Below are 27,385 nucleotides of genomic sequence, written 5' to 3'. Positions count from 1 at the left end.
AGCGTCATGACCACTCTAACCCTGGCTCCCCTGCCAGGAAGCAGCTGACATTTCCCACAGGCTCCTCCACACTCCCTCCCTCCAGCTTTGGCACTGGCTCTGGCCCTCCTGGTAGGACGCCTCAGGACAGGTTCGCCTCCTTCTGCCCAGTGGGCAGGGACAAGAGAAATAGGGTTCCTTCTTCCACAGAGAGAACCCCGGCTTTGCATTCCTTTCCCGTCTTCCATTAGAGAAGGTGTACCTTCCCCCAGGGAGCCAATAGCTGCGACCTCCCTGGAAAGGGGGGGTGGGGGGTGGGGGGTGGGTGGGTAGGGTGGGGCTTTCTACAGCCCCAGGTAGGAAGGGCTCAGACCACGTGGCTCTGGGGTAAAGCAGCAGCAGGCCCTCCCAGGCACCTGCTGGAACAATGAATGGTTTAGGTCCCAGCCCAGTGGGCCCTTGCCCTTCGTCCTAGTAGATGCCACACCTCCACTCCGACTGCCTGGGCTATGGCTCGACTGCCTGATTGCCGGCGTCAGTCAGGACTTGCCATGTCCCTTTCAGTTGGAACGCTGACTTCTGAGCACAGAGCCCTCCTAGAGGGCAAAGCCACCCCTCTGAGCACAATGAAAAGCAGTGATGTGGTTAACCTGCAGGTGACGCCTGTAGTGCACTCCCATCTCTCACCTGCCTGACAAGCTCATCCAGCGAGGAGTTAACGAGTGAACAGGCCCAGAGATGGAGCCACTTGCCCCACACCAGAGCAGCAGGACTGGCACTCAGCCCCATCTTCTCCGGCCTCACTGCCCACAGCCTTTCTACTACGAGCCTCCATTTAGTGCTTCCAGAGCCGGCTCTGCCGTGGCTCTAACAGCCTGCATTTGAGATGGTCCCCTGCGGGAAAGGTGTCCAGGAAGGTGCTGGCAAATGCTTCCCTTTCTTATTTCAGCTCTCGGACTAAGTTCCCTCAGTACATCCGAGCTCCTTATTTCTCTATGATGATCGTAACAGCAATCACTTACTCAGCATTGAATATGTGCAGGCATGTTCTACAATGGATAAAGGTAGGACACTTTTCTATGTAACAACCTGGTAAGGCTGTGTAGGAGGGCTGACAGCCTTACCAAGTTGTTACATATAAAAGTGTCCTACCTTTATCCATTGTCTCCCAGTGAGCCATGCCCTGCCGTATCCTGGGCCTGCCACTTGCAGCCATGAGAGCCTGTGTCCTCGTTGTGCTGCGTGGGCTGCAGGTTGGGCTCAGCTGACACACATAGAGCCCACCTCCTCTTGGTGACATTCGTCCACTTTAAGGGAGACTCAGGTTCTGCTTGAAAGCCTGTAGAAGAGGGACCTCACCATCCTGCTGTTCTGTTTGGAAGGGCCCTGGTGCGGGAGCTGGAGTCGCCCTCCCACCCTAACCCCCCATCACAGCGCCCAGGCCTCTTTTGCCTGGGAAGCCCGCATAGCACTCCTGTGCTGCCTTCTGGTTAGGGTGTTTCCTCAATCGAGAAGGAGCCTACAAAGCTCGTCTTGATTCTCAGTACTCCTTGGGTCCTGAGAATCTGAATGTTGAGGATATTCCTCCAGAAAAATTCATGTGACTTACACACACTGAGATGCTTCCTGTGCCTTCAAGGGGATTGCTGTGTGTGCATCCTTGGAGTTAGAAGGACCCTGGGTAAGGACCCCTGGTCCCAAGCCCCTCAGCACGTGACAAAACCAGGTCCCCAGAGAAGAGTGGGGAGAGCTCGATGAGACTGGAAGCCGGCTTTCCTACCTGTACTCTCAACACTGGGCGGGTCAGTGTCTCTTTAAAAAAAAAAAAAAAAAATTTATATGTGTATATATATATATATATATATATATATATATATATATTTATCTTTGGCTGCACTGGGTCTTCGTTGCTGCGCACAGGCTTTCTCTAGTTGTGGCGAGCGGGGGCTACTCTTCATTGTGGTGCACGGGCTTCTCATTGCAGTGGCTTCTCTTGTTGAGGAGCACAGGCTCTAGGCGCATGGGCTTCAGTAGTTGTGGTGCGCAGGCTCAGTAGTTGTGGGCTGTGTCATGGACCCAAGTGTTTTACATCTACTGCCTCATCTCACTCAACCACCCTACTAGGTAGGAGCTGCTGTTGCCCCAGTTCTAGAGATGAGGAAATTAAAGTTCAGAGACAAGATGTGCATGGCTAGTAAGTGGTAGAAAAAAGGGTTGAACCTAGGTCTGACTCACTCCAAAGCTCCTGCTTTTAACATGTAACTTTGTAATGTAAAATCCCTTCCTAGAGAGACAAAAAGAGCTTAAGTGGAGTTTAAAACCCATTTAATCCCTTCACCTATAAACAGATTCCCTCAGAGAAGGCTTCCAGAAGGCTTGGCTGAAGTACCTCTGCATGGGTCTGGGGTCCAGAGCACAAAGGGGGATGCAGTGCCAACCAGGTGGTGAGCAGCCTTCTGGCAAGTTCCTCTGCCAGCCAAGCAGTTGTCCCTTCTGTCCAAGGAGACTGAGGAACCAAACTGCTCCCATTAAGGCCATCAGCAGGTTGGAGAACAGAGGCTGGGGAAAGCTGAGGTGGGAGCAGGCAGCCATGGGGCTGGGGACCCAATGGGCTCCCACGGCCAACTCCCTCCCCATGTCTTCAGCTCGCAGACTGGGAATGGCTGGGTGAACAAAAGATTACCCTTCATTCTAAAAGTATGGCCTTCCTACCTTGGTCAAAATGTCATTTCTTTGATGAAATGACGATGAAAGTATATGGGAGTGGTTTAAAAAACTGTTCTTCCATCTCCTACCCCCACCCCCGGCTTTGAAATTGTACTGTCCTTCAAAATGTGTAAGTTTGGCAACCACAGGATTTAAAAATCTCTGGGAGCCACAGCTAAGCTTTATTTTATTTTAATTTTTTTTTTAAGTTATTTATTTTGGCTGCATTGGGTCTTCATTGCTGTGTGCAGGCTTTCTCTAGTTGTGGCGAGCGGGGGCTACTCTTTGTTGCAGTGCAAGGGCTTTTCATTGCAGTGGCTTCTCTTGTTGTGGAGCACAGGCTCTAGGTGCGTGGGCTTCAGTAGTTGTGGCACGCGGGCTCAGTAGTTGTGGCTCGTGGGCTCTAGAGCGCAGGCTCAGTAGTTGTGGCACATGGGCTTAGTCGCTCCGCGGCATGTGAGATCTTCCTGGATCAGGGCTCGAACCCGTGTCCCCTGCATTGGCAGGCAGATTCTTAACCACTGTGCCACCAGGGAAATCCCACAGCTAAGCTTTAACTCTGCACTTTTACTCCAGTGCAGGCTGTGGTAAACAGTCCTGGGTTCAGATTTGAGCTCTGCCGCTCACTAGCAGTTTACATTATCCAAGCCTCCTTTTCCTTCCTAGCAAATGGGGATGCTGCCAGTTCCGCTCTGGGGTCAGCTGTAAGGAATGAGGATCCCCAGCAGTGGGGCAGTCAGGGAGCTCTACCTTGTTATTAGTTACGTTGATGGTCTTTTTGGTTTCTAGCGGGGTCACACACTCAACTATGTATAAGTTATCCGGAGTCAAAGTTTAATTCAGGAACTTTCTCTCCTGTGTTTTCAAAATGGGAGATTTAAGAATGAGGGCAGTGAAGGTGATGGTGGAGGGGGAAGGGAAGGGTAGCTCTCCACTGCCACACCTTTACCATAATGCCCCAAGGACAGCCAGATGGGAGCAGAAGCATCCTCAGCACCTTTCGACCTGCTCAGGCCTAAAGGTGGATTTTTTTTTTTTTTTGATGTGGACCAGTTTTAAAATCCTTATTGAATTTGTTACAATATCGCTTCAGTTTTATGTTTTGGTTTTTTGGCCGTGAGGCATGTGGGACATTGGAAGGCGAAGTCTTAACCACTGGACCGCCAGGGAGGTCCCCTAAAGGCGGATTTTTTGAAGTCCAGGGACCTAGAAATCAGAAATACCACCTGGCTGTTTGAGAGGACCAATTTTCTGTGGCTTCGCACAGAAGTGTCACAGCTACTGGTTCAAAGGGTGGGCCAGTTCCCCAGGTGACCACTGGTGCTCCTCAGGAGGGCTCCTGCAGGCTTCAGGGTGGCACTCGAGTTTGTGGTCTGTGCTAGGGTAAGCAGGAACGCTGAGCAAGAGTCCTCACAATACTCTTTACTTTATACAGACACATCTATCCATGAACAAGGCTCTCCCCACGGATGAGGAATTTTAGTCTCAGAAGTTACTTAGCAAGTTGCAAAAGGTTAAATGGGTAGTAAATGGTTAACTGGGATTCAAATCTAAAGTCTAGTTTTCTCTATTCCTCTCTGCCTCTCACCTATTTAACAGGAAAGAAAGTCATCTGACTGGCATACTCAAGTCGTGGTTTACTGGGTGGGAAGCCAAGAACTCACCCTTACCTAAGCTCCCCTAACATACAGCCTGGTCTTATCACTGTAGTTAATGATGCCTGTGATAAACTAGACACTATGCAAGGCCTGATATGCAAAGCCTCCTTTGTCCAGGCAAAGGACCATGTAGGAATTATCCCCATTTTACAGATGAGCAAACTGAGGCTCAGGTTATTTATTTTCAGCATATCATGCTGCAGAAGCCCAGAGGCAAGGTAATCTCAGGGTCACAGGGGGCAGGCCTCTCCTTCTAAGCAAGATTAGCTTCAAAATGAGTCATTTTTCATTTGTTTCATACACCAGACAGCTGGCTTTTCATACTCAGATACCAACATACCACCCTGGGGGAATCAGCGGCTCTGGCACTACTGTCTGCCCTAATCTGTCAGAGGGACTGAGGCCAGGGAGCCAAGCTTGGTGCATCATTGCTCTAAGGCTCAGCTGAGCAACAGTGGTGCTCACAGCAGGGCAAAGCCAGGGACGACTGTGCTGTGGGTGGCTCATGGCACAGCATACGAGGTCCTGTCATCAGGGTAAAAGAAAATGAAGTAGACATTATAAATGGGATAATGGTGCCTTCAGTCTCCAGGTTTACAGAAGGGGAATGGCGTTAGGGTAAGGGATGGGAGGTCAGAAAGCACCGAAGCTTACCCAGCAGGAGCTTCACAGCAGATAGGGACAACAACCTGGAAGGCCGTGGTGCTGTGTTTGCGGTCTCTGAGTCCTGACCAGGGGACCAAAACAAGGCAGAAGTGCAGGAGCAGGTCCCCAGTGTGGTGGGAGTACCACTCAAAGAGCACAGGTAGTCTGGTTCTCTGTCAAGGGCTTGGGCTTTGGAATAGGAAGATCTAAGGTTTAAACCCCAGCTCAGCCAATTACTAGCTCTCATCTTTATCAAGTCTGTTTTCTACACCTACAATGTGGAAATGTCTACCTTGCAGCGTGTGAAGCCCAGTGACAGTCTTTGTAACGGTGTCAGTGAGATACGCAGGAGGTACTTAATCAAGCTGCGATGGCAGCCTTAAATCACATCCCCAAAACCAAAAACCTCACAAGTCATTCGCTCAGGCAAAAATTCCAGACAAGATAAATTGGCCTCATGTTAGTCTTCCCTGGAGGAGACAGTGTCCTTCCTGCTTCGGGCCTCAGGAACTGCGAGTCTGGTTGCACGCCCCTTCCCCTTGCCGTCAGCTCGGATGGTGCATGCCTCCTCCAGGAAGCATTCCCAGGGGCCCAGCCTCGGTAGGGACTCTTCTCTGTTCTCTGGTGAGTAGGAACAGGAAGACCACAGACCCCCCACTAACCATGCTGCGCGTCCTCTCACCACCCCCTAACTACAAGCTTCCTGGGGGACAGGGACAACCCTCTGCTCCTCTGAAGACTCTCAGGTTGCCAAGCACAGAAGGAGCTCGAATACTGGGTGACTGATAGGAATTGGGAGTTAGCATATGGCAATAAAAAGTTAATTCACAGGCTTCCCTGGTGGTGCAGTGGTTGAGAGTCCTCCTGCCGATGCAGGGGACGCGGGTTCGTGCCCCGGTCTGGGAAGATCCCACATGCCGCGGAGCGGCTGGGCCCGTGAGCCATGGCCGCTGAGCCTGCGTGTCCGGAGCCTGTGCTCCGCAACGGGAGAGGCCACAACAGTGAGAGGCCCACGTATCGCAAAAAAAAAAAAAAAAAGTTAATTCACAAACTTCACGGAATCATTCATTCAGCAAGACAGGAGTTTAACATAAAAATATGGCTATAAAACCCCTGCCTTTGGTTGAGTTCCTACCAAACATCCCAACAAGCCAGGTGCACAGAGGGATGCCACCCCACCCCAGGAGGTTGGCCGCCTCTCCAGCCCCCACTGGCGCTATTTTTCTCCCGCGCTCCACTGTGTCCCCACCCTACCCTCGAGCCCAGTGGGCGAAATGGGCACACGGGGAGGAAGGGTTTTCCTGACACAACACAGCATATCAGTGACAGAACCAGGAGGCTCCTCCGTGACTCCCCCTGTACCCACTTCCCCACAGGAGGCCGGCCCTCACAGGGGAAGGACACAGCCCGCAGTCTGCAAACAGACTGTTTCATCTGGAGAGGGAGCTTGAAATCCAGCTGCAGCTAGCTGGAGCCGGCCTGGCTTCAGAGAATGTCCCCAGTCTAAGTCAGCCACAGTAAGAGGTTAATGAGAAGGACTGGAAGACCTGGGTTTGGCCTCAACTCTTTGGACTTCTCAGATGTTAAAGAACCACTGTGACCTCCTTCCACGCCCAGCCATCTGCAAAATGGCAGAAATGTCCAACAACTCTCCTTAGCTGACAAGGGGCTCAAGAGGTGGTGGAGTTCATACCTGGCGGTCTCCCATTCTCCACAATGGAAGGACATGGACTATGGAAACAGGCAGTAGGACAGGGCAGCCCCATGAGGAACTAAGCACCTGCCCTTGTGCAGCCAGAGGACTTGTCCTTTGCCTGAGAGGCCACCCCTCCCATCTTTCACATCCTCCTCACCTACTTATACTCGTCCAGAGCAAGTGTCCAGTGAGTTCTCTGAAAGGCACACTGTCATGCAGGCTGTGACAGCACAGACACAACCAGAGGAGTGTACCCCCGCATGGCAGCCTCTTAAGACACACTGGGACTTCCCTGGTGGTGCAGTGGTTAAGAATCTGCCTGCCAATGCAGGGGACACGGGTTCGAGCCCTGGTCCGGGAAGATCCCACGTGCCATGGAGCAACTAACCCTGCGCGCCGCAACTACTGAAGCCCATGCGCCTAGAGCCTGTGCTCCTCAACAAGAGAAGCCACTGCAATGAGAAGCCTGTGCACCACAATGAAGAGTAGTGCCCGCTCACCACAACTAGAGAAAGCCTGTGCGCAGCAACGAAGACCCAGTGCAGCCATACATACATACATAAAAAAATATATATATATATATATATTTTTTTGTTGTTGTTGTTGTTGTTGTTGTTAAAAAGAGACACTGACCCGCCCAGTGTTGAGAGTACGGGTGGGAAAGCCGGCTTCCAGTCTCATCGAGCTCTCCCCACTCTTCTCTGGGGACCTGGTTTTGTCACGTGCTGAGGGGCTTGGGACCAGGGGTCCTTACCCAGGGTCCTTCTAACTCCAAGGATGCACACACAGCAATCCCCTTGAAGGCACAGGAAGCATCTCAGTGTGTGTAAGTCACATGAATTTTTCTGGAGGAATATCCTCAACATTCAGATTCTCAGGACCCAAGGAGTACTGAGAATCAAGACGAGCTTTGTAGGCTCCTTCTCGATTGAGGAAACACCCTAACCAGAAGGCAGCACAGGAGTGCTATGCGGGCTTCCCAGGCAAAAGAGGCCTGGGCGCTGTGATGGGGGGTTAGGGTGGGAGGGCGACTCCAGCTCCCGCACCAGGGCCCTTCCAAACAGAACAGCAGGATGGTGAGGTCCCTCTTCTACAGGCTTTCAAGCAGAACCTGAGTCTCCCTTAAAGTGGACGAATGTCACCAAGAGGAGGTGGGCTCTATGTGTGTCAGTTGAGTCCAACCTGCAGCCCACGCAGCACAACGAGGACACACGCTCTCATGGCTGCAAGCGGCAGGCCCAGGATACGGCAGGGCATGGCTCACTGGGAGACAGGGAGTGGACAGAGCTTAAAGCCAGGATGGCATGTGGATGCAAACACATGGCAGCTTTATCTCTAGAACGTCCCAGGTTCAGTCAGGGCAGCGACTGGTTCTATGCAAACTTCAGCAAGCAGTCACTGCGAAGCTCCTAGATAAGGAGACTCGGTCGTATTTTAGCCGTGGCCGTGGTGTCACCATTGCTGACTTGCTTGATATTGTTTTAAACCTTCCGAATCCCTGAAGTGTGCTGCCCAAAATGCTAGTATTTAAGTCTGCCAAATGCACAAAAAGAAGAATCACTGGGCAAGACCTAAGATTCTGAGATTTGGAGGTCTCTGGGGATCTGCACGCTGAGTCACCATCTACGTCTGAGGATGCAGATCCAATTAAACCCAGTCTTTTTGGCCTTGGGAAGTCACCAGGCTGTCAGGGCCTGGGGGTTGGTGTGTCCCTTAACCAACTCAGTTGGTAAACAGGTATGGGTGGAACTCACTCAAGACAAACTAAGGGGGAACTTTTTGTCTCCAGAAACAGTCCTGGTAATTGGCAGTCAGCTGCGGGGATACCTTAATTCTCTTCCTCAACTTATTAAGTGTGGGGATGAAATGAAGGCTGCCAACAGCCTCAGCTGGCCCCCAAAGAGACTGGGGTTCAGCTGCGGCTGCTGTGATTAGCAGAGAAAGGGCTTAGGGGGAGGCTGGGCTGCTGGGAGAGATCTCCTCCCCTCTTGGGCCCTTAGCCAGGAGGAAGATGTCTAAGGAGTTGTCAGAGCTAAAGGGGAGAGGTGGCTCCTCTATATGGGGACAGGACAATTTGTGGTTGTGAACGGCGTGGCTCAAACAAGGTCATGCCCAGAGCGGTTGGGGCCGAAGGAGACCATATGGACTCTGGTTACAGCAAGCAGTCCAAAGCCCAGTGTGCTGAGGGGAACTCACTGGGGGCACTTGCTAAGGGGTTTGGCGCTCTCTTAGGGAAAAGAAGGGCACTGCAAATTGTTAGTGAGAAGTGAAGCAGAAACGAATGATTAACCTATGAGATCCGGCAAAAATAGAACAAGGGAGCTACACAGAGGCAGCCACCATTTTACTGAACTCCCGCTGTGTGTTAGGAGTTGCACTGGGTACTTTGTTTCTTGTGCATTTTGTCCTTACAACAGCATACAGTGAGCATCACTGTTAAAGGAGCATCATTTAATGGATTAGGAAATGGGGGCCCAGAAAAGTTAGATGACTTGCCCAAGGCACCCTGCTGATAAGAGGCAGAGAGGTGATTCAAACCTAGGTTAATCAGCATATCAGATTCAAAAGCAAAAATGGAAGCACAGGGTCTGTAATCGCCCTGGTCAGTGGTGGCCCTTTCTCCCCTCCTGTGCTCGGGCAGGTGCCAGTGCAGTCTTGCACCTTCTGGAGACCGGCATTGTCAGGTGCAGCATCTTATCTCCCTCCCCTAGGGGGCTTACAGCTCTCCCCTCATTGTGACCAACTTATCTGCCAAAACTCCAGCCTTGTACATCACCGCCACCTTTTCTGTAGGATGAAGTTCACCTTTCTTAGGCCGACAGTCAAGGCTCTTGGCAACTTGGCGCTACTTCACTCTCCAACTTGAGCCTCTGCGTGAACCAAACCAAAGATTTGCTCTTTCCACAAATTCTCAGTGTTCTGCTTTTGCTCACATTGTGTCTCCTGCTTAGAAGACCCTTGTCTGCTCTCCATTCTTCAAGGGCCATCTTAAGTCACATGTCCTACAGGTTGCTGTTACTTACTTCTTCAACAAAAAGCCAGTACTCGGTCCTCTGAGCTCCTGGGAGCACTGAGACAGTACCGTGCTGCAACATCTTTGGAAGCTCGATGGAAAAGAGCACGGACACCCGAGCTTTAGCCTGGAGCTGGCACGCGCTAGCCACGTGGCCAGTGGGGCAAATCACTCTCTGGAGTGGGAGCAGGGCGGACACCGTACCTAGGATGCACGTGAGCATTCAACGAGACAGTAAACGGGAAGAGTATGAACCTGGCAAACAGCCCGGGCTCAGTAAGTTTAGGTAAGAGAAAGTGCTCCCTGGCACCTCCCCACCATGCCTTACAGATGATAAAGGCTCCAGGCTGTAGCAGGCTTGATCCTACACAGAAACAAGTGCATGCAAGATCCCCAGCAAGCTGCAAAAGCTCTCCGCAAAAGCTCTCCTTAAGCATTTGCTAAACAAGGGCAGAAAAGGACTCTCCTGGGTTCCTGAAAGGAGATCTGGTGGAAGGCAGGTGGGGCCATCCTCCACCCCAAGGCCTATACAGAATTCAAACCAAGGCACGGCAGGACAGCTGAAGGACTGACCTTAAGGGAAGGGCCACCCCTCTGCTCCTGGTAGAGACCTTCTCCCTCTACCTCCGTCCCCTGTACTCCTTTCCTTAACCCCAAATAGAAAGTATTTCCCAATTTACAAATTAAAGTGGCTCTCAAAATCAATTTTATAGCCAGCAATCATGGTTCTAATGTTATGTAACTATTAAAAAAAAACAAAACCAGTGAGATGCCAGCGCTAGAAAGCTGCTCTTTGGCAGAACCACCAGCCTGCCCATGTGACAGCACAGGTTTTCAGCTCTAAAAAGCAAAAGTAAATACAAAAACAAAATGCTATGTCCTTGAGACATAATTACAGCAGAATGAATATGCAAATACAGACTCAGAAGAGTAAGATACATCAGTCAACTAATGAGAAGCTGATTACAAAGGGGGTTAGAACAAAACACAGCAAGACTCAGCCATCAAATAAAGGCTGTGAAGGCAACCCTGGGTCTATGGAGGTCACTCCGTGCCCATGAAGGCGCTTTACGTTCAGTGTTTTTTTTGGGGGGGGGGAGGGGGAGCCAAGAACCTGCATATATTCTGAGATACAACTTCTAGCTCTGTTACCAGTATGGCCAACAACTGGTATGAAAGAACGGCAGGACTCAACAGCTGTGGAGTACCTACTGCATACCCAGCACCCCTAGGCTAGTTTTACATGAATTTTTCATTTACTCACAAAAAGCCCATGGGTTAAGTGCTGGCAACCCCACTTTATAAACGAGGACTCCAAGACTCAGAGAGATGCCTAAGGTTTAGATGGACTGAGGCTGGGAGCAATATTTATCTCCATGGCCCACACCAGGCACACAGTAGGTACTTAATACATGCCTGGAAAGAATAAGTGAAGTTTCCCAGTCTGGTTCAAAGCCACGTCTAAGACTCCACTCAGAGACGTAAGCCCAACTCCAACCCCACTGCTTCCCCCTTTCCTATGCCTGCTGCCCCTCAACTTCCCCTTCCTCTAACAGTGACCTCCTGTCCTATCACAGCGGCCTCGCAGGGATCTGTTATGTCTCTGAATGACTCTCCGGAGGGCACCCCTACACGCTCACTGTTATCATGGCTTAGAAGCCCACTTCCCCAGGGCCTGGGAAGCCCAAGGAGAAGTTCAATTGTTTTCCTCCTCCTCCTCCCCCCAGGAGCAGATGGCCACAGGGCCTCACCTCATCCTCAAGACAAATGCACAAGGCAGAAGCTAAGCAAGAATTAGAGGAGTCCCCGTCCTAGAACCACACCCACTGTGGAACTTGAACGCACCGGGGCTGAGGGACGAGGGGAAAGAGGACCACCTTTTATACTCTGGTTTTCTGGACGAGGAAACGACAACCTACAGGGCGTGACCTGTCCAAAGCCCCGTGCTACGTAAGTACAGAAGATAGAGCCCCAATTAGAAGCTGGCAGGCCCTCCTAGTTCTCAGGCCTCGATGCAAGCTTTCTAAGGGTAGAACTGTAGGATGCTAGGCAGATGGTGTCTTTACCCTCTTCTGCCAGGGCAGTTTTCAAACCTGAGCGTGCCATCAGCATCACCTGGAGGTTCCTGTTGAAACACTCACCCCCAGCTTCCAGCTCTGTAGGTCTGAGGTGGCGTCAGAATTATGTTTTTTTTTTTTTTGCGGTACGCGGGCCTCTCACTGTTGTGGCCTCTTCCGTTGCGGAGCACGGGCTCCGGATGCGCAGGCTCAGCGGCCATGGCTCACGGGCCCAGCCTCTCCGTGGCATGTGGGATCTTCCCGGACCGGGTCATGAACCCGTGTCCCCTGCATTGGCAGGAGGACTCTCAACGACTGAGCCACCAGGGAAGCCCAGAAATACGTTATTTTTAAGAAGTTTCCTGGAGATGCTGCCAGTCTGGGGACCATACTTTGAGAACCAACAGTGCTGAAGTTTGTCGTGGTCACCGTGTGTGTGCTGGGGGGGGGGTGCGAGCTGGTGAGGGGGAGCAGGGAGGAATGTGGCAATAGCATGTTGATGTCTTCAAGGTCACAGGATAGACTCTGGATCTGTTAAGTAGAAAACTTCTTACTCCTGACACCCTCAGTTCCTTCCACTGATAAAATGGAAGCAGTCTTTCTAAACTTTACCCAGGGTGTGTAACATGAGTCTGTGGATTCTGAAGATGCACATCTGGGTCTACCTATGTCATCACTATCGTATGACCATCTCAACAAAATTCTAAGAGTAGGTGGGAAACTGGACTTCTGGGGACAGGTGTCCCCCTGCTATAGGACTTCCAAAACACTGGGCTGGAGTGATGTGCTCCCGAAGGCTCTCCATGCTACACCTGGTTGGTGCCCATGCCCCGAGATGCTCAGGGTCGGGGAGGGAGGAGGCTCTCTGGATCACCTCAGTGGTGCCATCTGGATTTCAGTTTAGGCAACTGGCCTAAAATCCCAAGCAATTTTTTTTTGGAAGGTGAAAGTCACCCTGTTCTTTGGTCTCGGGTGTGGTACATTCACACTCATTTCCGCTGTCCCATGAAACCAAGGGCTCCTTCCAAACATTCATCACATCCAAGCCTGCAATCTGGTTACTAACAACAAATGAGTCTTTAGTTGTCACTTCCAGCTCTCCTTATGTCTGGTACAAGGCTGGGCTGGGCTGGAAAGGCCCATGTATTCTGCCAAGATCTGACAGCACTACCCTTTTTTCAATCCATGCCTTAGCTTTGCCCTAGACTGGAACTCTCTGGGAGGACATGCCTTAGACATGTACGAAAAAAGCAGGAAAAAAACAAAAGGGTGCTGTACATGACATTTAAGGGCTTCCTTTTTACAAAAGGATGGAAGTAAACACGGAATGAGTCAATTGGCTCACATCATCTGTGTCTTTCCCACTGGAACAGAGGGTCAATACCAAAATCCAACATGATGTACCAGAGCCCACCTGCCTTCCACTACTGCTCCAGTGCCAGGCCTTGGAATTATAAAAAGCCAAGGTTACCTACCATTCATAAGATTACCTGCCCAGGCCCCACTTCTGGCTCCTTTATGCAGCCTGGGAAAATAGAAGCATTTTCATCTTCTTCATTATGCCCTAAGGTGTGCCTGGGTGGCTCTAATCCACTCCTCCTGAGTCCCTAGACATCACTTCCTTTTACAAAGAAACAAAATACAGAATTCTGACCTGTGTACAATGCAGGCTGAGTTACAGCTTTCCCCTGGCACCTGTAACTGAAAGCGTAATTCCTTTAAAGTTGGGAAATTCACTGCAGTATTTTACGGTATTGATTTATTTTAAACTTCGCCGGCAGTTTTAAGGCCTGCATGCCTCTGAATCCTAGAAATGCTGGAGGAGGTCTCCATTTCCTTTGATTTTGTAAAATCACAGAAGACTCACTAGTAGAAATGAAAAGAGCGGCTGGGAGCTTATATGTTGCTGCCCTAGTTTATCAAGACAGAACCCTGGGCATTCTCTCCAGGTCCTCATCTTGAATGCCCCTCCGACGGGACTTCACTACAACGACAGTCCCCTCTCCCCTTACCAGCTGAGTCCTGTACCCAACAAAGCCTCAGTGTGCCAGGGCGAGTTTCACACAATCCCTGAGATGTGACCTCCTCACTCACCACCTGGAGGTGCCCCTAAACCTATCTTCAAGAACCAGCCCAAGGCACCACCTTCTCCAGGAAGCTTTCCCTCCACTCTCTCCAGGCTTCCTGTATTTCTTCCTGTATTTCTACAACTAAATGTTGTCTTAGGTCCACAGCTAACCTGTGAGCTCCTAGAGGACAGCACTGGGGTCTACACTACCAAGACCACCGCTGGGCAAGCGCCTGTCATACGAGGGCTCCTGCTCACCAAATCTGACTTGGCCTCAGAATCTTTCAACGCAGGGCTGCAGGCAGCCACATCAACAACAGGGACGAATCATGAAAGCCCTCGGCTTTGGCCAAGAGTCAATAAATGAGCTGGAAGATGGGTCAGGGAGAAACCCAGCAACCCTGCCATTTTGCTTTGGATCCTCATCAACCTTAAGTGTCCAGGCTAAGCTCACTCAGAACGGGCTTCTGCCAGGTCCCGGGGAACAGAGACAACACGGTGCCTTTGGGTCACATCAGAGCCCTTCCTTGTCCTGGTGCATAGACTGTCCTGTCAGCACCCCCTCGGTGCCAGTGCTTTCCTGCTGCCCCCAAAGGGGATGCACTTTGGGTCTCCCGCTTTCCAACCTTTTGGGAATTTTAACCTCTGCCTGCTTGTGTGGCTTCTGCCACTGTCGCCCAGCCCTTGGTTATGTGGGTGCCTCACCATCCCAGCCTTGCCTCGCCTGCCCATGTTTGAGGCTGTATCAGTGTGACACAAGAGGAATCAACACACAGGTGATCTCACCTGAAGGAGCAGAAGGTGGCCCTGCTGCGGTGTGCTGTGCCGAGACTGTCAGACTCTGAAAGATGCCCACGGGCAGCACCGACACTAATACCTGGGGGCCTCTCGTGTGGAGATAATAGGAGGGGGAACCCACCTATAAACCCATCAAAAGCTGCTTTCAAAGAAGCTGTAGGAGGCAGGATAGAACAGTGGAATTTCCAGTCAGCTATCAGGTTTCAAATCCTGCCTCTGAAAACTGTGTCAAAATGATTCTCAGCTTCCTCATCTGCACAATGATGGCAGATAACAGAACACTTACGCAGATGATGTGATAATAAGATACTCTATGTAAAAGTACTTAATTCAGGGCTGGAGATAAAAGGGCAGGGCCTCTGCCCTGCACAAGTCAGAGGGCCCCTCAAAACAGGTTTTTAGAACCAGAGCTGTTATTGTTGGAGGGAGTATCTGTGTCCCTAGCGTAAGAGAAAATGGGAGTTGGAAAGACCCCAACCGTCAGGCAGCTTTGCTCACAGCTGGAGGATTACAGGCGCTATTCTGATTTGCCCAAAGGGATGCTGCCTAGGCTGACAGGAGCCAAGGATGCCAGGGAGGAGGAGAATGTGAGCAACAACAGCCCTGGGGCAGGCCTGTCCCCTCATGAATGCTTTGATGTCCTGCAGAGCTTCAAGGGACAGATTATCCTTGTGGGCAACCAGCCCCATTACATAACAGACAGCTCAGTTTCCTTGTGTTGAGACAGCAGGAGTGACAGACAGAGAGGGCAACAGCGGGGGCAAAAGCTGGCGCCCAGGGAGCTACCTGGCCTTACAAATACCAGCCTTCCCCACCTGGGGGATCTCCCAAGAAACACCAGTAGACAGACCCAGAACCAAGGGATGGCCTGCACACCAATGATTCCTAGAACTGCCAGGTCTTCAGTGAACGCTGAGCTTTACATTCCCAGGGAAAAGAGCAGCAAACCCACAACCCTCTGCTCTCACACAGCCCCGTGAAGTCTAGTGAGACAGGGTAGAAGCAAGGCTGGGGCCTCCAGTTATAGACAGGGACTCAAAAGATGCTCAGCAGTTCTAGTTCTGCTTGGATCTAAGAATTAACAGTCACTGGCTGAATACCAACACCCCCGCCCCCAAATCTAACTAAAACTTCCGTTCTTTCCAAGGACCTAATCATCCACTTCAAGGTGAGGCTGGCACTTCCCTCTTCTGCTCCTCCCATCCTCCCTTTGGGCAGTTCAAGGCTCCACCAGACACTAAGAGGGATGAGCCTCTGGGCTCTGAGAATCAGACTTCTGACTTGGGTCTCTTCGGCAGTCACACCCTCTCCGGAAGTCTTCCTCCATCGCTGTCCTTTGGGCTACCTAGGTGTTTGCCAGCACACTCTGAACCTTCTCAGAGTAGAAGAAACAACCTCCCAACTGGAAACCAACTAAGTGCCAGGCTCCTCCGGCCCACCTTACTCAACTCAGAATGCATTTCCGGCCCCATCTAGTGCCGCGCAATATATGTGAGGCTCAACTGTTTGTTGAATTTTGAAAACATTTGAGATTTACAGGCAATTCCATGAGGCAATACACCATACTGGTTACAGCCATGGACTTGGGCCTGGGTTGAAATCTAGGCTTTGACCCTTACTAGCTCTGAGAGTTTCAGGAACTTACTTGAAAAGCAGTAAATGAAATAATGGTCATAAAGCACCCAGCCCAGGGATGTCCATTAATTATCATCATCTCTGGCACTGTTGCCCTCCATCAAAGCCTTAGCCTTCTAGACTCAGGAGGTGAGGCTCCAAGTGGGGGTCTTACATTCTCAGAAGCTAGGTCTCACCCATGGTCTCATCCTGCCCCTTCCCACAGGGAGGGCAGTCCTGTGAGAGAAAGGCCTGTCTTATGTGTTCCTGGGTTAGTTCCGATGGCTGGGTCAGGAAGTCACACTCAGAGATGGGGCCTGGAGACCTCTCTAGTCTTGGGTTCCCAATTTCGCACTTAAAACCTTTTAAAAATTTACCACCACCCGCCCCCCTACCCCAGATTCTGTTTTGAAGACTCTGTTGTTTAAAACAAACCACATTAACTAAACATTTCCCCCCCATTTTTAAGTTTTTAGTCTTACTTTTGATTAACTCGATACCTATAATGTGACACAATTTGGGTATAATTCCAGCCGAAAGGAAGCGAATGACCTGAATTGGCTTCTACAGCTTCAGTGTAAGCATATGTGCTGCTTGCTGCCCGTGAGATGAGCTGAAAAAGCTTTTGAATCTCCAGCAAAGGGGTTCGACTAGGGGTTTAGGAATCCTCACGTTAAAAAACCTCAGATCTCATAAAACAGAAACAAAATCTGAAGCCCAGGTCAAGGGGCCAACTGGATACCCAACATGTTAGCCCAGAGCCACAGCTTTGGACCCTAGGCCAGGGAATAATATATCATTTATTACTTCAACAAGAAATTAGGCCCGATTTCTTTCTGATGCTGGGCAGCTACCAAGATCGCATATGGTACAAAGAACATTCTCTGTGACCCCTTAGGTCACAACAACATCTGATTTCCTTCAGCAGACCTGAGCTGCCCACTCCAAATAAACATCATTCAAGGCCCTGGCTTCAAAAGGCCCTAGGTAACTGAGGTTTGTGTATTAGACAGCAAACTTGGCCATGAATGCAGAGTCCCTTATCCCACAGCAACCTCCCCGGTAACATGTGGGCAGTGGTACCTGGAACATCAGTCTGGCTGGCTTCCTGCTTTGGGTAAGGCTTTTGGATGGATGGTAGGAACCATTAGGGATTATTAAACATCTTCAAAAAGTGACAAGTAAGAGAGAGCTAGGACCCCTCACTGAGTAACCTTTAAAAACAGAGACATTTTTCTGGAACAAGCAATTGGACAGAGTTGCCTTGACTATAGCTTTGTTTCAAAGAAGAAAGCTATTTGGCAATCCTCAGAAACAAGGCAACTAAACACCACCATCTTCAGAGGAACGGAAGACAATGCTTCCACCTCAAGCCCAAGCATGCATCTAAGACTGTGCCGTCCAGCATCTCACTTAGACTGTTTCTACGGGGCACTTTCACAGCCTCTTGCAACTCCCCCAACAACCTCAATCAGATAAGTATGATCTACTCCACTTTATGGATGATGAAACCCAGAGAGGTAAAATAACTTGCCTGAGGTCACAGAACCAGTAAAGCACAGAAGTGGGACTCGATTCTGGACAGTCCACGAGGCAACACTCCTTTCAGAGGAATCTCATGTTTCCAACCCAAAGTGCAATTCCATTCATGGTTGCAAAAAACTGAAACCATTTAGCCCCAATTTAAACATTACTCTGAAATCTACAATCCTAGATTGCTGAGGCGTTCCTTCACCATTCCTTCATCACGCTGTTACTGGGAACGACTGGGTTTCCTTTATGCAGCTAGAGTCTGACCCATGACAAAAAGTTTCATAGGAAAGCTGGCCAGGAATCAGGACACACAAGTTCTGCCCCTTCATTTGGGACCTTGAATAAGTCCCTTCTTTCTAGGTCTCTCCCTACTTCTCAGCTCCCCTTTACAGTAAAATTCCTCAGGAAGAGGCATCAAAATGTGGTTTGTAGCTCAGCAGTACACGAAGCCAAAACTTTTCATAGTTATTTGCCTTTTCCACTTTCATTCTCTCACAAGTGTACTGTGAAGTTTTCCAGAAGTTACATGATGAGTGACATAGCACCAGTCTACAAAGCAAAAGCAAATAAGAATCCAGCTGACTATCAAGGCAGTTGTTAAGATTTGCAAAAATATAAAACAATGCCACTCTACTCACTAAATACGTTTTTGAAAAGTCATTTTTCATAAATTATGTATGTTAATATGTAACTGAATTACTATTCATTTGAAAGGAATGTTTAAAACATTTCTCAGTTTTAATTTCTAATACCAATACCTGTAGATATAACCCAAAACAAAAACTCTGGAATCCTCAATTTCAGGAGTGCAATGGGGCCTTCAGACCAAAAGCTTTGAGAATCGTTGGCCTACTCTCTCACGGTCTCCAATTCCACCCCTTCATTCTCTCTGAAACCCACTCTAGTTAGGGTTCTCCTCATTATGAGCCACCAAAATTGCTCACGAACACTAATGACTTCCCAATCGCTAAATCCAATGGTCAGTGGCCAGTCTCATCTCATCTCACTCAGCCTACCTATAGAACACGCCACGGCTGATTCCTTCCTCCTCCTGAGGTCTTTTCTCCACCTGGCTTCCAGGACACCATGCCCAGGTCTCCTATACCTCTGGCTTCCTTTCCTTCTCTCCAAGTTGTTTTGCTTTGAAATCTTCTCTATGCCCACTTTAGAACCTTGGTCATCTCAAAATTTGTACCTCTAGACCATTCTCTCCTCTGAATTCTAGACTCATACAACAGCCTACTCGACCTCTGTACTTGGTCACCAGTGATTATTTTTCTTTTTCTGCCGAGCTGCATGGTTATGCAGGATCTTAGTTCCCTGACCAGGGATGGAACCAATGCACCCTGCAGTGGAAGTGTGGAGTCCTAACCACTGGACCACCAGGGAAGTCCCTCAACTTCTGTACTTGGATTCTAAACAGGCATTCCAAACTTTCAGATGACCAAGACCTAACTTTCTCCAGTCAAATCTGTTCTTCCCCATCTCATTTGATCCTCTCTATCCTTCCAATGGCTTCCAAGGCCAAGAACTTGTAGTCATCCTTAATTCCTCTCTCTCACATCTTACGTTCAATCTAGCATGAAACCGTGTTGGTTGACTTCAAAATTCACCCAAAATCCAATCATTACCTCCCCTGTTCCACTGTTCAAAGCCACCATTATCTCTCACCTGGGTTATCATAGTAGCCTCCCATCTTGTCCCCTCACTTGCTCCCTTCAGTTTACTTTTAGCACAGCAGGTACAGTGATCCTTTCAAAAGATCAAACATCATACAGCTGAAAACACACCAATGACCAGAAGATTAAAAGCCAAAATCCTCACAGTGGCCTACAAGGGCTATTCTAGTTGACTCCTAATTACCTCTCTAGATTCTTTTCCTATACTCTCCTCCCTGCTCACTCTATCTAGCCTTCAAGCTATTATAATGGCTATTGCCTCTGTCTGGGATGTTTTTCCTCCAGAAATCCTCATGGTTCACTCCCTCTACTCCTTCTAACCTTTGCTCAAAGGTCACTGTCTTAAGACCATCCCTGATCTCTTCCACTTGGAAGTATACCTCCATCCTTCACCTCCCTGCATTCTGATCTCCCTTATCCTGGTCTATATCCCTCCACTAACCCACAGCTAAGTTATGTCTGTCTCCCCAGTAGATGTAAGCTCTACAACTGTAAGAATTTTTGTTGGTTTTGCTCACTAATGTATCTTCTGTGCCTGAAATAGTCCCTGGCAAATAGTTTCTCAATAAATGTGTTGAATGAATATATGGAATTAGCTTCTCCATCTATAAAGCTTGATTGGGAGAGAGGGGAGTTTAGACTCAATAGTTCCTCCCAGCTCAAGCCTCTGATTCTCTAACCAGCCAAATACTCATTTATACCACAACTGATTTGAACCTCTGGCACTACAAGGCTCAGCTCCTGGTCACAAAGACCAGGGCCCTGGACCCGGCCCACAGTTCTAAGTGCCCAGCTAGGACAGGGCAGCATAGGTACCAACTGACCAAGCACTGTCCTCATTAGTTGTCAGAGTCTGGGACACTTGGCCGTAACTATGTTTCTGATCTTTTCTCATCCCAAGGTCACCTATTTCTCCTACCTGAAGCAATCACTGCTATTAAGCTTTAACTTTAACTTTGCCCTGCAACAAAGCACAAATCTGCCGAGCTGTGGATGTCCAAGTGTGGATGTCCAAGTGGGAGCCATGATTTCAATTAGTTATGACAACCCCATAATCCTAACCCAAATTCAGATCCCTCTTCCAATGACAACCTTCTTTCTACCCCAGGGCAAACTTGAATTCTAAGAGGTTTTTTTAAAGTAGAAAAGATGAGATGGAAATGGAAAGTGACAGCATGAAATACAATTAAAATACTGTCTAGCCAACGCTTTTTAGGCTCGAACATGGTACTACCCCAAACCTAGCTTTAAGAACGCTGTTCTCTTACTCACTGGGCAGTAGGACAAACTGGCCTGGCACCTGGAAGATCATGTTTGTGGAATGGAAGAATTAAACCTGGAGTGACTCATTTGAGAAGTAAGTTCACTGAATACTGAAGCATAACCAGGCTCAAATCAGCATTAACCAATACCAACCAGAAATGTGAGGGTGATGAAGGGAAAGAAGGGACTAAGAACCCACCTAGGTAATGGAGGGCTCTGTGCCCCAGGTGCTGAGGCTCCTTCCTCATGACCACTGGGATCTGCTTCCATCCCCTATCACCTCCTCTCAAGCCTTCAGCAAAATCTAAGTCTAGCTTATTTCCAGTTTGCCATCTTGATACTAAGAAAAAAGGGGCTGGGGGGGAGAAGGAACATGAGTTAAGATATACCTGCCCTTAAATTAGTAGGATCGTGGGTAAATGACTTAACCCTTGCAGGGTTGCAAAGGTGAAACAAAATGGTACATGTGAAAATACCTAGCATTCATGGTAAGTATTCAATGTTCTTTTCTTTTCCATTCCCTTTAAGGAAAATGAATCAAACCTGACCAATACGCTAGCCAGCATGTATATCTACTGACATTAATCTCCCAACATCTATTACTTCCTTCTACTTCAATATTGGCCAGTTGCCTTGCCAATTCTGCCCCAAAGATCCAAGCACTCCTCTATCCTCAGTGCTACTACATTTAGGTTCAACAACATCCCTTACTAGCGTGAATCAAATAATTGGTCCAACTGGTCTCCCAATCTCCGGTTCAAATCAGCTTACACATGCTGAAGCTCTTAATGCTACATTGCTCTGCTCTGCTTTGCATATGGCTCCCAAATGCCTACTAAGTCAAGGTCAAATTCCAGGGTCCCATGTTTCACCTTATTTCTAGTCTTATTTCCCTTGCTCACATCTCAGACTCTGGTCCAACTGAACTACCAGTGCTGTTCCTGGTACACACTTTTGGATTATCCACCTCAGCTCTATCCACGCTCCAGCAGGCCACTGTCCTCCCCAACTACCACCTGTCTACTACATCCTTCACTACTCCAAACTGCTGGAGGCTCTCCAATATGCTAGGCTCCCGCTGGCTTCAGGTCCCTTGCAGAGGCTAGGCCTTTTACCTGGGATGCTCCCCTCAGCTTCCAATTCCCTACTCTTGCTTCTGGGCACTATTCCCTGAAAGGTCAATTTCCTTACGTTCGTTGCAAAGCAACTATGATAAATACTGATTTAATGTTTCTCTCCTTGACTAAGCCGCAGAAGTCATGAGGATGGGGTATGTTTTCTGATTTTGCTTACCACTGTTATCCCAGAGCCTAGCACGGTACTTGACAAATGAAAGCCCACAATCAATCTGTTAAATAAGCAAAGATTTCTCTAAAAGAATAGTCACTCACACACTGTTTATAGTATCTAAAATGGAGAAATGGACATGTGCTATCTGAAGTGGGAGAATGGTTACGTTACTGTACCTATAATAGAATGTCAAGTACTGAAGGCCATGCTTTCAAAGTATGACATGGAAAATGCTTGGGTTAGAGCTGAATGGAAGAGCAGGAAACTAAACCTAAAAGAGCATGATCTAAACTATGCAGAATTGGATGTGCGAGTAGGAAGGATACAAATTGGGGACAGTGTTTATATGCTGAAAAAAATGTCCGTACTTCTTTTGCACATTTTCTACAGTAAGCATTTATTGATGAGAAAGTATTTCTAAAAAACTTAAGAGACTCAGCTCAAATGCAATGTCTACTCAAAACTTCCCTAGACTTTCTCATTTGTACTCAAATAACCCCTCAATTTCTTCATTGAGACTTGGGAGGAATCTTTGGTAACCAGCACTTAGTTCTCTTCAACGCTGCATTTGCCCCCAACTCCATACCCCCCGCCTCCCTGGGCTCAGATTGAAGAATCCAGTAGTCCAGGAAGTGTGCATGCAGAACAAAAAGAAGTACACTCACCTAGTTTAAAAACACCCAAGATGCTTTGCCCTGAATTTTAAGCAGCACATGTGACCTGGTCCATTCTGGTTTCAAGTTCAAAGGCATCAGGCCGGTCCTGTGGGTTAGCAGCTAACATATCTTTCAAGAGCTGCTTGATCCCCTCAGACATGGAAGTCCTGCGTTTCTGGGGGATGTGCAACTCCATCTTTGGGTTTTCTAGCAGCGCCTCACCAACAGGGACGATCTCAGTCCCCTGTTTGATATAGGTCCCCAGGAGCTCCTTCTTGGTCTCAGAGTCAATGAAAGTGATTCTTTCTATCATTGCCCAGATGATAATGCCCAGGGCAAAGATGTCAGCCTTGGCTGTGTAGTGTCCCTCCCAGACTTCAGGGGCCATGTAGAAGTCTGAGCCACAGGCTGAGGACAGCCAGTATTTATTCACATTCACATTTTTGTTGTCTTGATTGCCCTCTTTACCTCGGGGGGCCAGCCCAGCACAGACCTTGCTTAGTCCAAAGTCTGCCACCTTGAGGATGGGGGTGCCAGACCGCTCTGTGATGAGGATGTTGTCTGGCTTTAGGTCCCTGTGCACGATGTGGTTTTTGTGCAGGAAGGCAATGGCGCTCGTGAGCTGTAGCATGAAGCTCTTGTTGGTGGCTGGGTCCGGCCTCCGGGACAGGACATACTGATTCAGGTCTCCACCTTCACAGAACTCCATGACAAACCAGAGATAGCAGGGCTCCTCAGCATAACCCAGGATCCTTTCTCCTAAATCAAGGGAAGACCAGAAAGAGCCCAAGTGAGATGGACACAGTCACACCACTTGTAGACTAAAGGGCTGTAGCATATTAGAGTAGGAGTGACAGTGATGATGATCGCTCCAATCCAAGAGGACCAGCATAACTGGCACGGAGCCAACTCTGCACAATAAGGCCCATCTCTACTCATACAGGGTGAGTCAAGTGATAACAAGATAAGGGAACCCTGGTTTACTGATGATTAGCCAGGAGGCAACTTAGTTCACCTTTCCCAGTTTCCACTTTTGCTTCTTCACCTGTAAATGGCCATGTGTAACACAGAGTACCAACACTGGCACCTGACGTTCAATTTAATATTTACTACCACCCTAGGAGGTAGGAAGAAATAGCCCCATCTAATAAAATGAAGAACCTGAGGCTCACAGCGACTTAAGAGTTAACAGACTCAAATCCATGACTGCAGCGCCACTGTGTTTCATTATACTGTCTCCAAACAGCCAGCACCATACCACCCACGTCTCCCAGGGCTGCTGCTGAGACGAGGGAAAATATGTGAGAAGACCGTCAAATGTCTGTTACTCCATGCTAAGCCAAAGACCTTCCCTCCCTTCCTTCCTTCCTGCCTAGTGTAGGGATTCTTGCCGATGCAACTAGAATGGCACTACAAGTTTATTTCAGACACACTCCAACTCAGTGTTTTCTGGTAGCCCACCACATGCCTAGCACAAGTTAGGTAAGTGACAGGCCCATCTCTATGAAGTTTAGTTTGAAGGAGATAACGGATGTTTAAAACAGCAAGCATCATTAGCTGTGCATCTGCATCAAGGTCAAGTTTTACGAACAGTGAACGGTGGGTAGGAGTCACCAGATCTAAAGAAGTCCGAAGGGGCAGGACTTGAGTGACCCCTAAGAGACAGGCAGTAAATCAGCAGGGAGAAGCCAGAAGGAAACTCTAGGCTGAGATGGGATGGATAACGAGGCACAGGAATAAACGGACCAGAGAGGTGTACATAGGAAGTCTGAAGTGGATGTAAGATGTCATCAAGTTATGTGGAAACTTGAAACTCCAGCTCTGCCTTCCTCAGAAAGTCTTTCCTTTTGAACCACAGAAACTCCAGGAAAGCTGCTGACTGGCATCTCCAAACAAATCCCAATACACTTTATAAAGCAATTAACGGTACACTGAAGCCTTAGCATGAAGTTATTTGGTGACTGCAAGAGCCCAAAAAGCTTGAGCCTAAGTAGGCAGGTGTCTCATCTTGCTGATGAGGCTGGGTCAGCCCCAGGTGGTCACATGGATCATTCGTGACTGAGCCAGACCCTGAGGAAAAGTCCTCTGATCCCCCGTACAGTGTCTCCATTCTACCAAAAATGAAGGCTGCAACCCCGCACACAGCCTCTGCCAGAGGGTTTCTTTCACTAGTCATTTACTTTATTACAAAGAGAATGGGTGATCCAGATGAGATGTTGCTAAGCCCCGAAATTACCAAGGAACATAGCCTACAAAAAGCCAGTGGTCTGGAAGTTCTAGGTTGATCCAAGAAGATGACTAGACGGACAAGGCAAAAGCTTTAGGTTTTTCTGTTTTGTTTTGTTTTGTTTTGTTTTTTTTGTGGTACGCGGGCCTCTCACTGTTGTGGCCTCTCCCGTTGCGGAGCACAGGCTCCGGACGCACAGGGCCAGAGGCCATGGCTCACGGGCCCAGCCGCTCCGCGGCACGCGTGATCCTCCTGGACCGGGGCACGAACCCGTGTCCCCTGAGTCGGCAGGCGGACTCTCAACCACTGTGCCACCAGGGAAGCCCAGCTTTAGGTTTTTGACCACGATCTGACAGACCACATTTCCCCTGTAATTATATAATTTGTTTATACTGCTCACAATCAAAAGTCATACAGGTAGAACTAGTTTAGGGCAGATTTTTTTTTTTAAATCAGTTGTTTCCCATCTCATAATCCTCTTTCTAGGTCATCTGCTCCAGTAGGCTGAGGTTCTATCTAAAAGGACCCCAGGGACTTCCCTGGTGGCACAGTGGTTAAGAATCTGCTTGCCAATTCAGGGGACACGGGTTCAAGTCCTGGTCCAGGAAGATCCCACAGGCCACTGAGCAACTAAGACCTTGAGCCAGAACTACTGAAGCCCGCTGTGCCTAGAGCCCATGCTCCGCAACAAGAGAAGCCACCACCATAAGAAGCCCATGCACTGCAACGAAGAGTAGCCCCCGCTCACTGCAACTAGAGAAAGCCCGCATGCAGCAACAAAGACGCAACGCAGCCAAAAATAAATTAAAAATAAATAAATAAATAAAAGACTGCAAAATGAAGTGGTGATCTGAGCCCTGATCAATCAACCTAGACTCCCGAGTAAAGACCCATAAAAAGGAGAGCAAGAAATGTTTGGGGGTGGTAGAGCCAGAAAGGAAACTATTAAAAAGGCATCAAATTCCTTCTGCAAAGGCCACATCAGAAAACAGTGAAACTTCTGGTGGGGAAATAAAGGGTGGGGAATGATGATTATTTTATACACAAAGTTGGTAACTATGGCAATTGAAATAAAAAGACAACAACTCTGTAAAACAGACTACATATAAGTCCAGGTTATGAGAATCCAGGGAAAGAAAAAAAAAAGGTAAAAAAGTGCCCTCAGTCAGTGAGTGAGTGGGTAGATGAGACCTGGGATCGAGGGACTTGCTCTGGGGAATGAGCTAAGGTCAGGAGACGCCAAAGAAGGGGGCTGTTTGTAGAGATGACAGAACTGGACAGGAAGCAGACAAAGCATCAGTGAGCATGACAGAATGGAAAGTGGGGGACGTAGCTACTTGTCCCAGAGACAAAAAGCACTTTGCACAGGGTAGGACCTTGGGCTTATTTCATGAGAAGCTGCAGTATGTGTTTTCATGAAGGAATCCCAACTGCCCACAAAAAACATAAGAGGCATGTAAGAATTCCAGCCCTTTCCTTCAGGCAGATTGTCTACTGGGCCTCTCAGCTACCTCTCATCACAGCCAGATGGAAGGAGGGAATGCGGCACTCAACGCACTGGGTGCATTTCTGTTGAGAAGCAAGTAGTAGAAGAGCACACAGTAACAGAAGAGTAATAGAAGACCAGAAGACAGGAGTCTAGCTTGAGACCCCAATTCTGCCCCCGGTTTACTGGGTGGTTTCGAGACTGAGTATGATGGGAAGATAGCTAGAACCTGGGGCAAGTCCCTGAACCTCTGAGACTCAGTCTTCTCATCCATCAAATGAGAATGACACTTACACCACATACTCCTGAGTTACATCACAGTCGGCAGAGTATAAGGTACTTTGGGGGAATCACATCCTTTACCATCTCCTACATCATCATTCCCACCAGACCCCAGCCAAGTCCTAGCAAGTCACGGATTTCAATACTCTCAATGCTGGAGGCCAGAGAATACAGCTTTCACACGTTAGGCAAAAGATGAAACTGAGATCAGAAAATGAAAATGGATGATGATATCACATTTCTCAGGCTGTAATAGCTAAAATCCATATTCTAGCCAGAGCAGGCCACTTTTATTTGGGGTGACCTCTCTACGTAAAAGGTGACCCCTCTCCCCACATCTGTGCAGGTGCATCTGAATGTGTACCTTAGGACCCAGCCTGAAAGCTAACCTACTCGACATGTGCCTGATTTCCCAGGTAACTTTCCTCTTCTGACCTGCCAAAGCCCAAGTCTCATTTACCAGGGTGACTGCGCACTGGGGAAGGGAAAATGGTCAAACTTCCAGGGATTATCGAACACTGGTTCTAAGCTGACACAAATTCCTGGAGACTCAAAACGTCACCATGGTCCAGTCAGGGTAGGGGGCCAATAGAGGTCAGGTGACCAGTGGAGTTTCAGCTCAGGTCTGTTTCACAGCGACCCCAGTGGGTCACTGAAGCCACCCTGTGGTTACTTCCCCAGTTTTGGGATGTAAAACTGGAACAAACAGATGCAGACACTAGTAGAATCCTCCCA

At 48.8% G+C, this 27,385-nt stretch overlaps 1 protein-coding gene across 2 annotated transcripts in view; it reads right to left on the bottom strand.

Annotated features, from left to right (window-relative positions):
- The window catches only part of STK35 (serine/threonine kinase 35), a 46,214-nt gene that overhangs the window by 7,914 nt on the left and 10,915 nt on the right, over positions 1–27,385 (bottom strand). The window contains exons 3-4 of one of the 2 annotated variants that reach the window (XM_079944488.1): positions 22,665–23,414; positions 19,311–19,519 (exon numbers count right to left, since the gene is read on the bottom strand). In XM_079944488.1, the coding sequence (XP_079800614.1) occupies positions 22,702–23,414 (713 nt within the window). In that variant the 3' untranslated portion in view covers positions 19,311–19,519; positions 22,665–22,701. Of the gene's footprint in view, positions 1–19,310; positions 19,520–22,664; positions 23,415–27,385 lie in introns of those variants that run through there. The other variant, XM_079944487.1, reaches the window with a different exon arrangement.

This window comes from Stenella coeruleoalba (genome assembly GCF_951394435.1).
Source record: "Stenella coeruleoalba genome assembly, chromosome: 15".
Lineage (NCBI taxonomy): Eukaryota > Metazoa > Chordata > Mammalia > Artiodactyla > Delphinidae > Stenella > Stenella coeruleoalba.
Note: the sequence above shows the minus strand (reverse complement) of the source record. Positions and strands in the feature narration are given on the sequence as shown.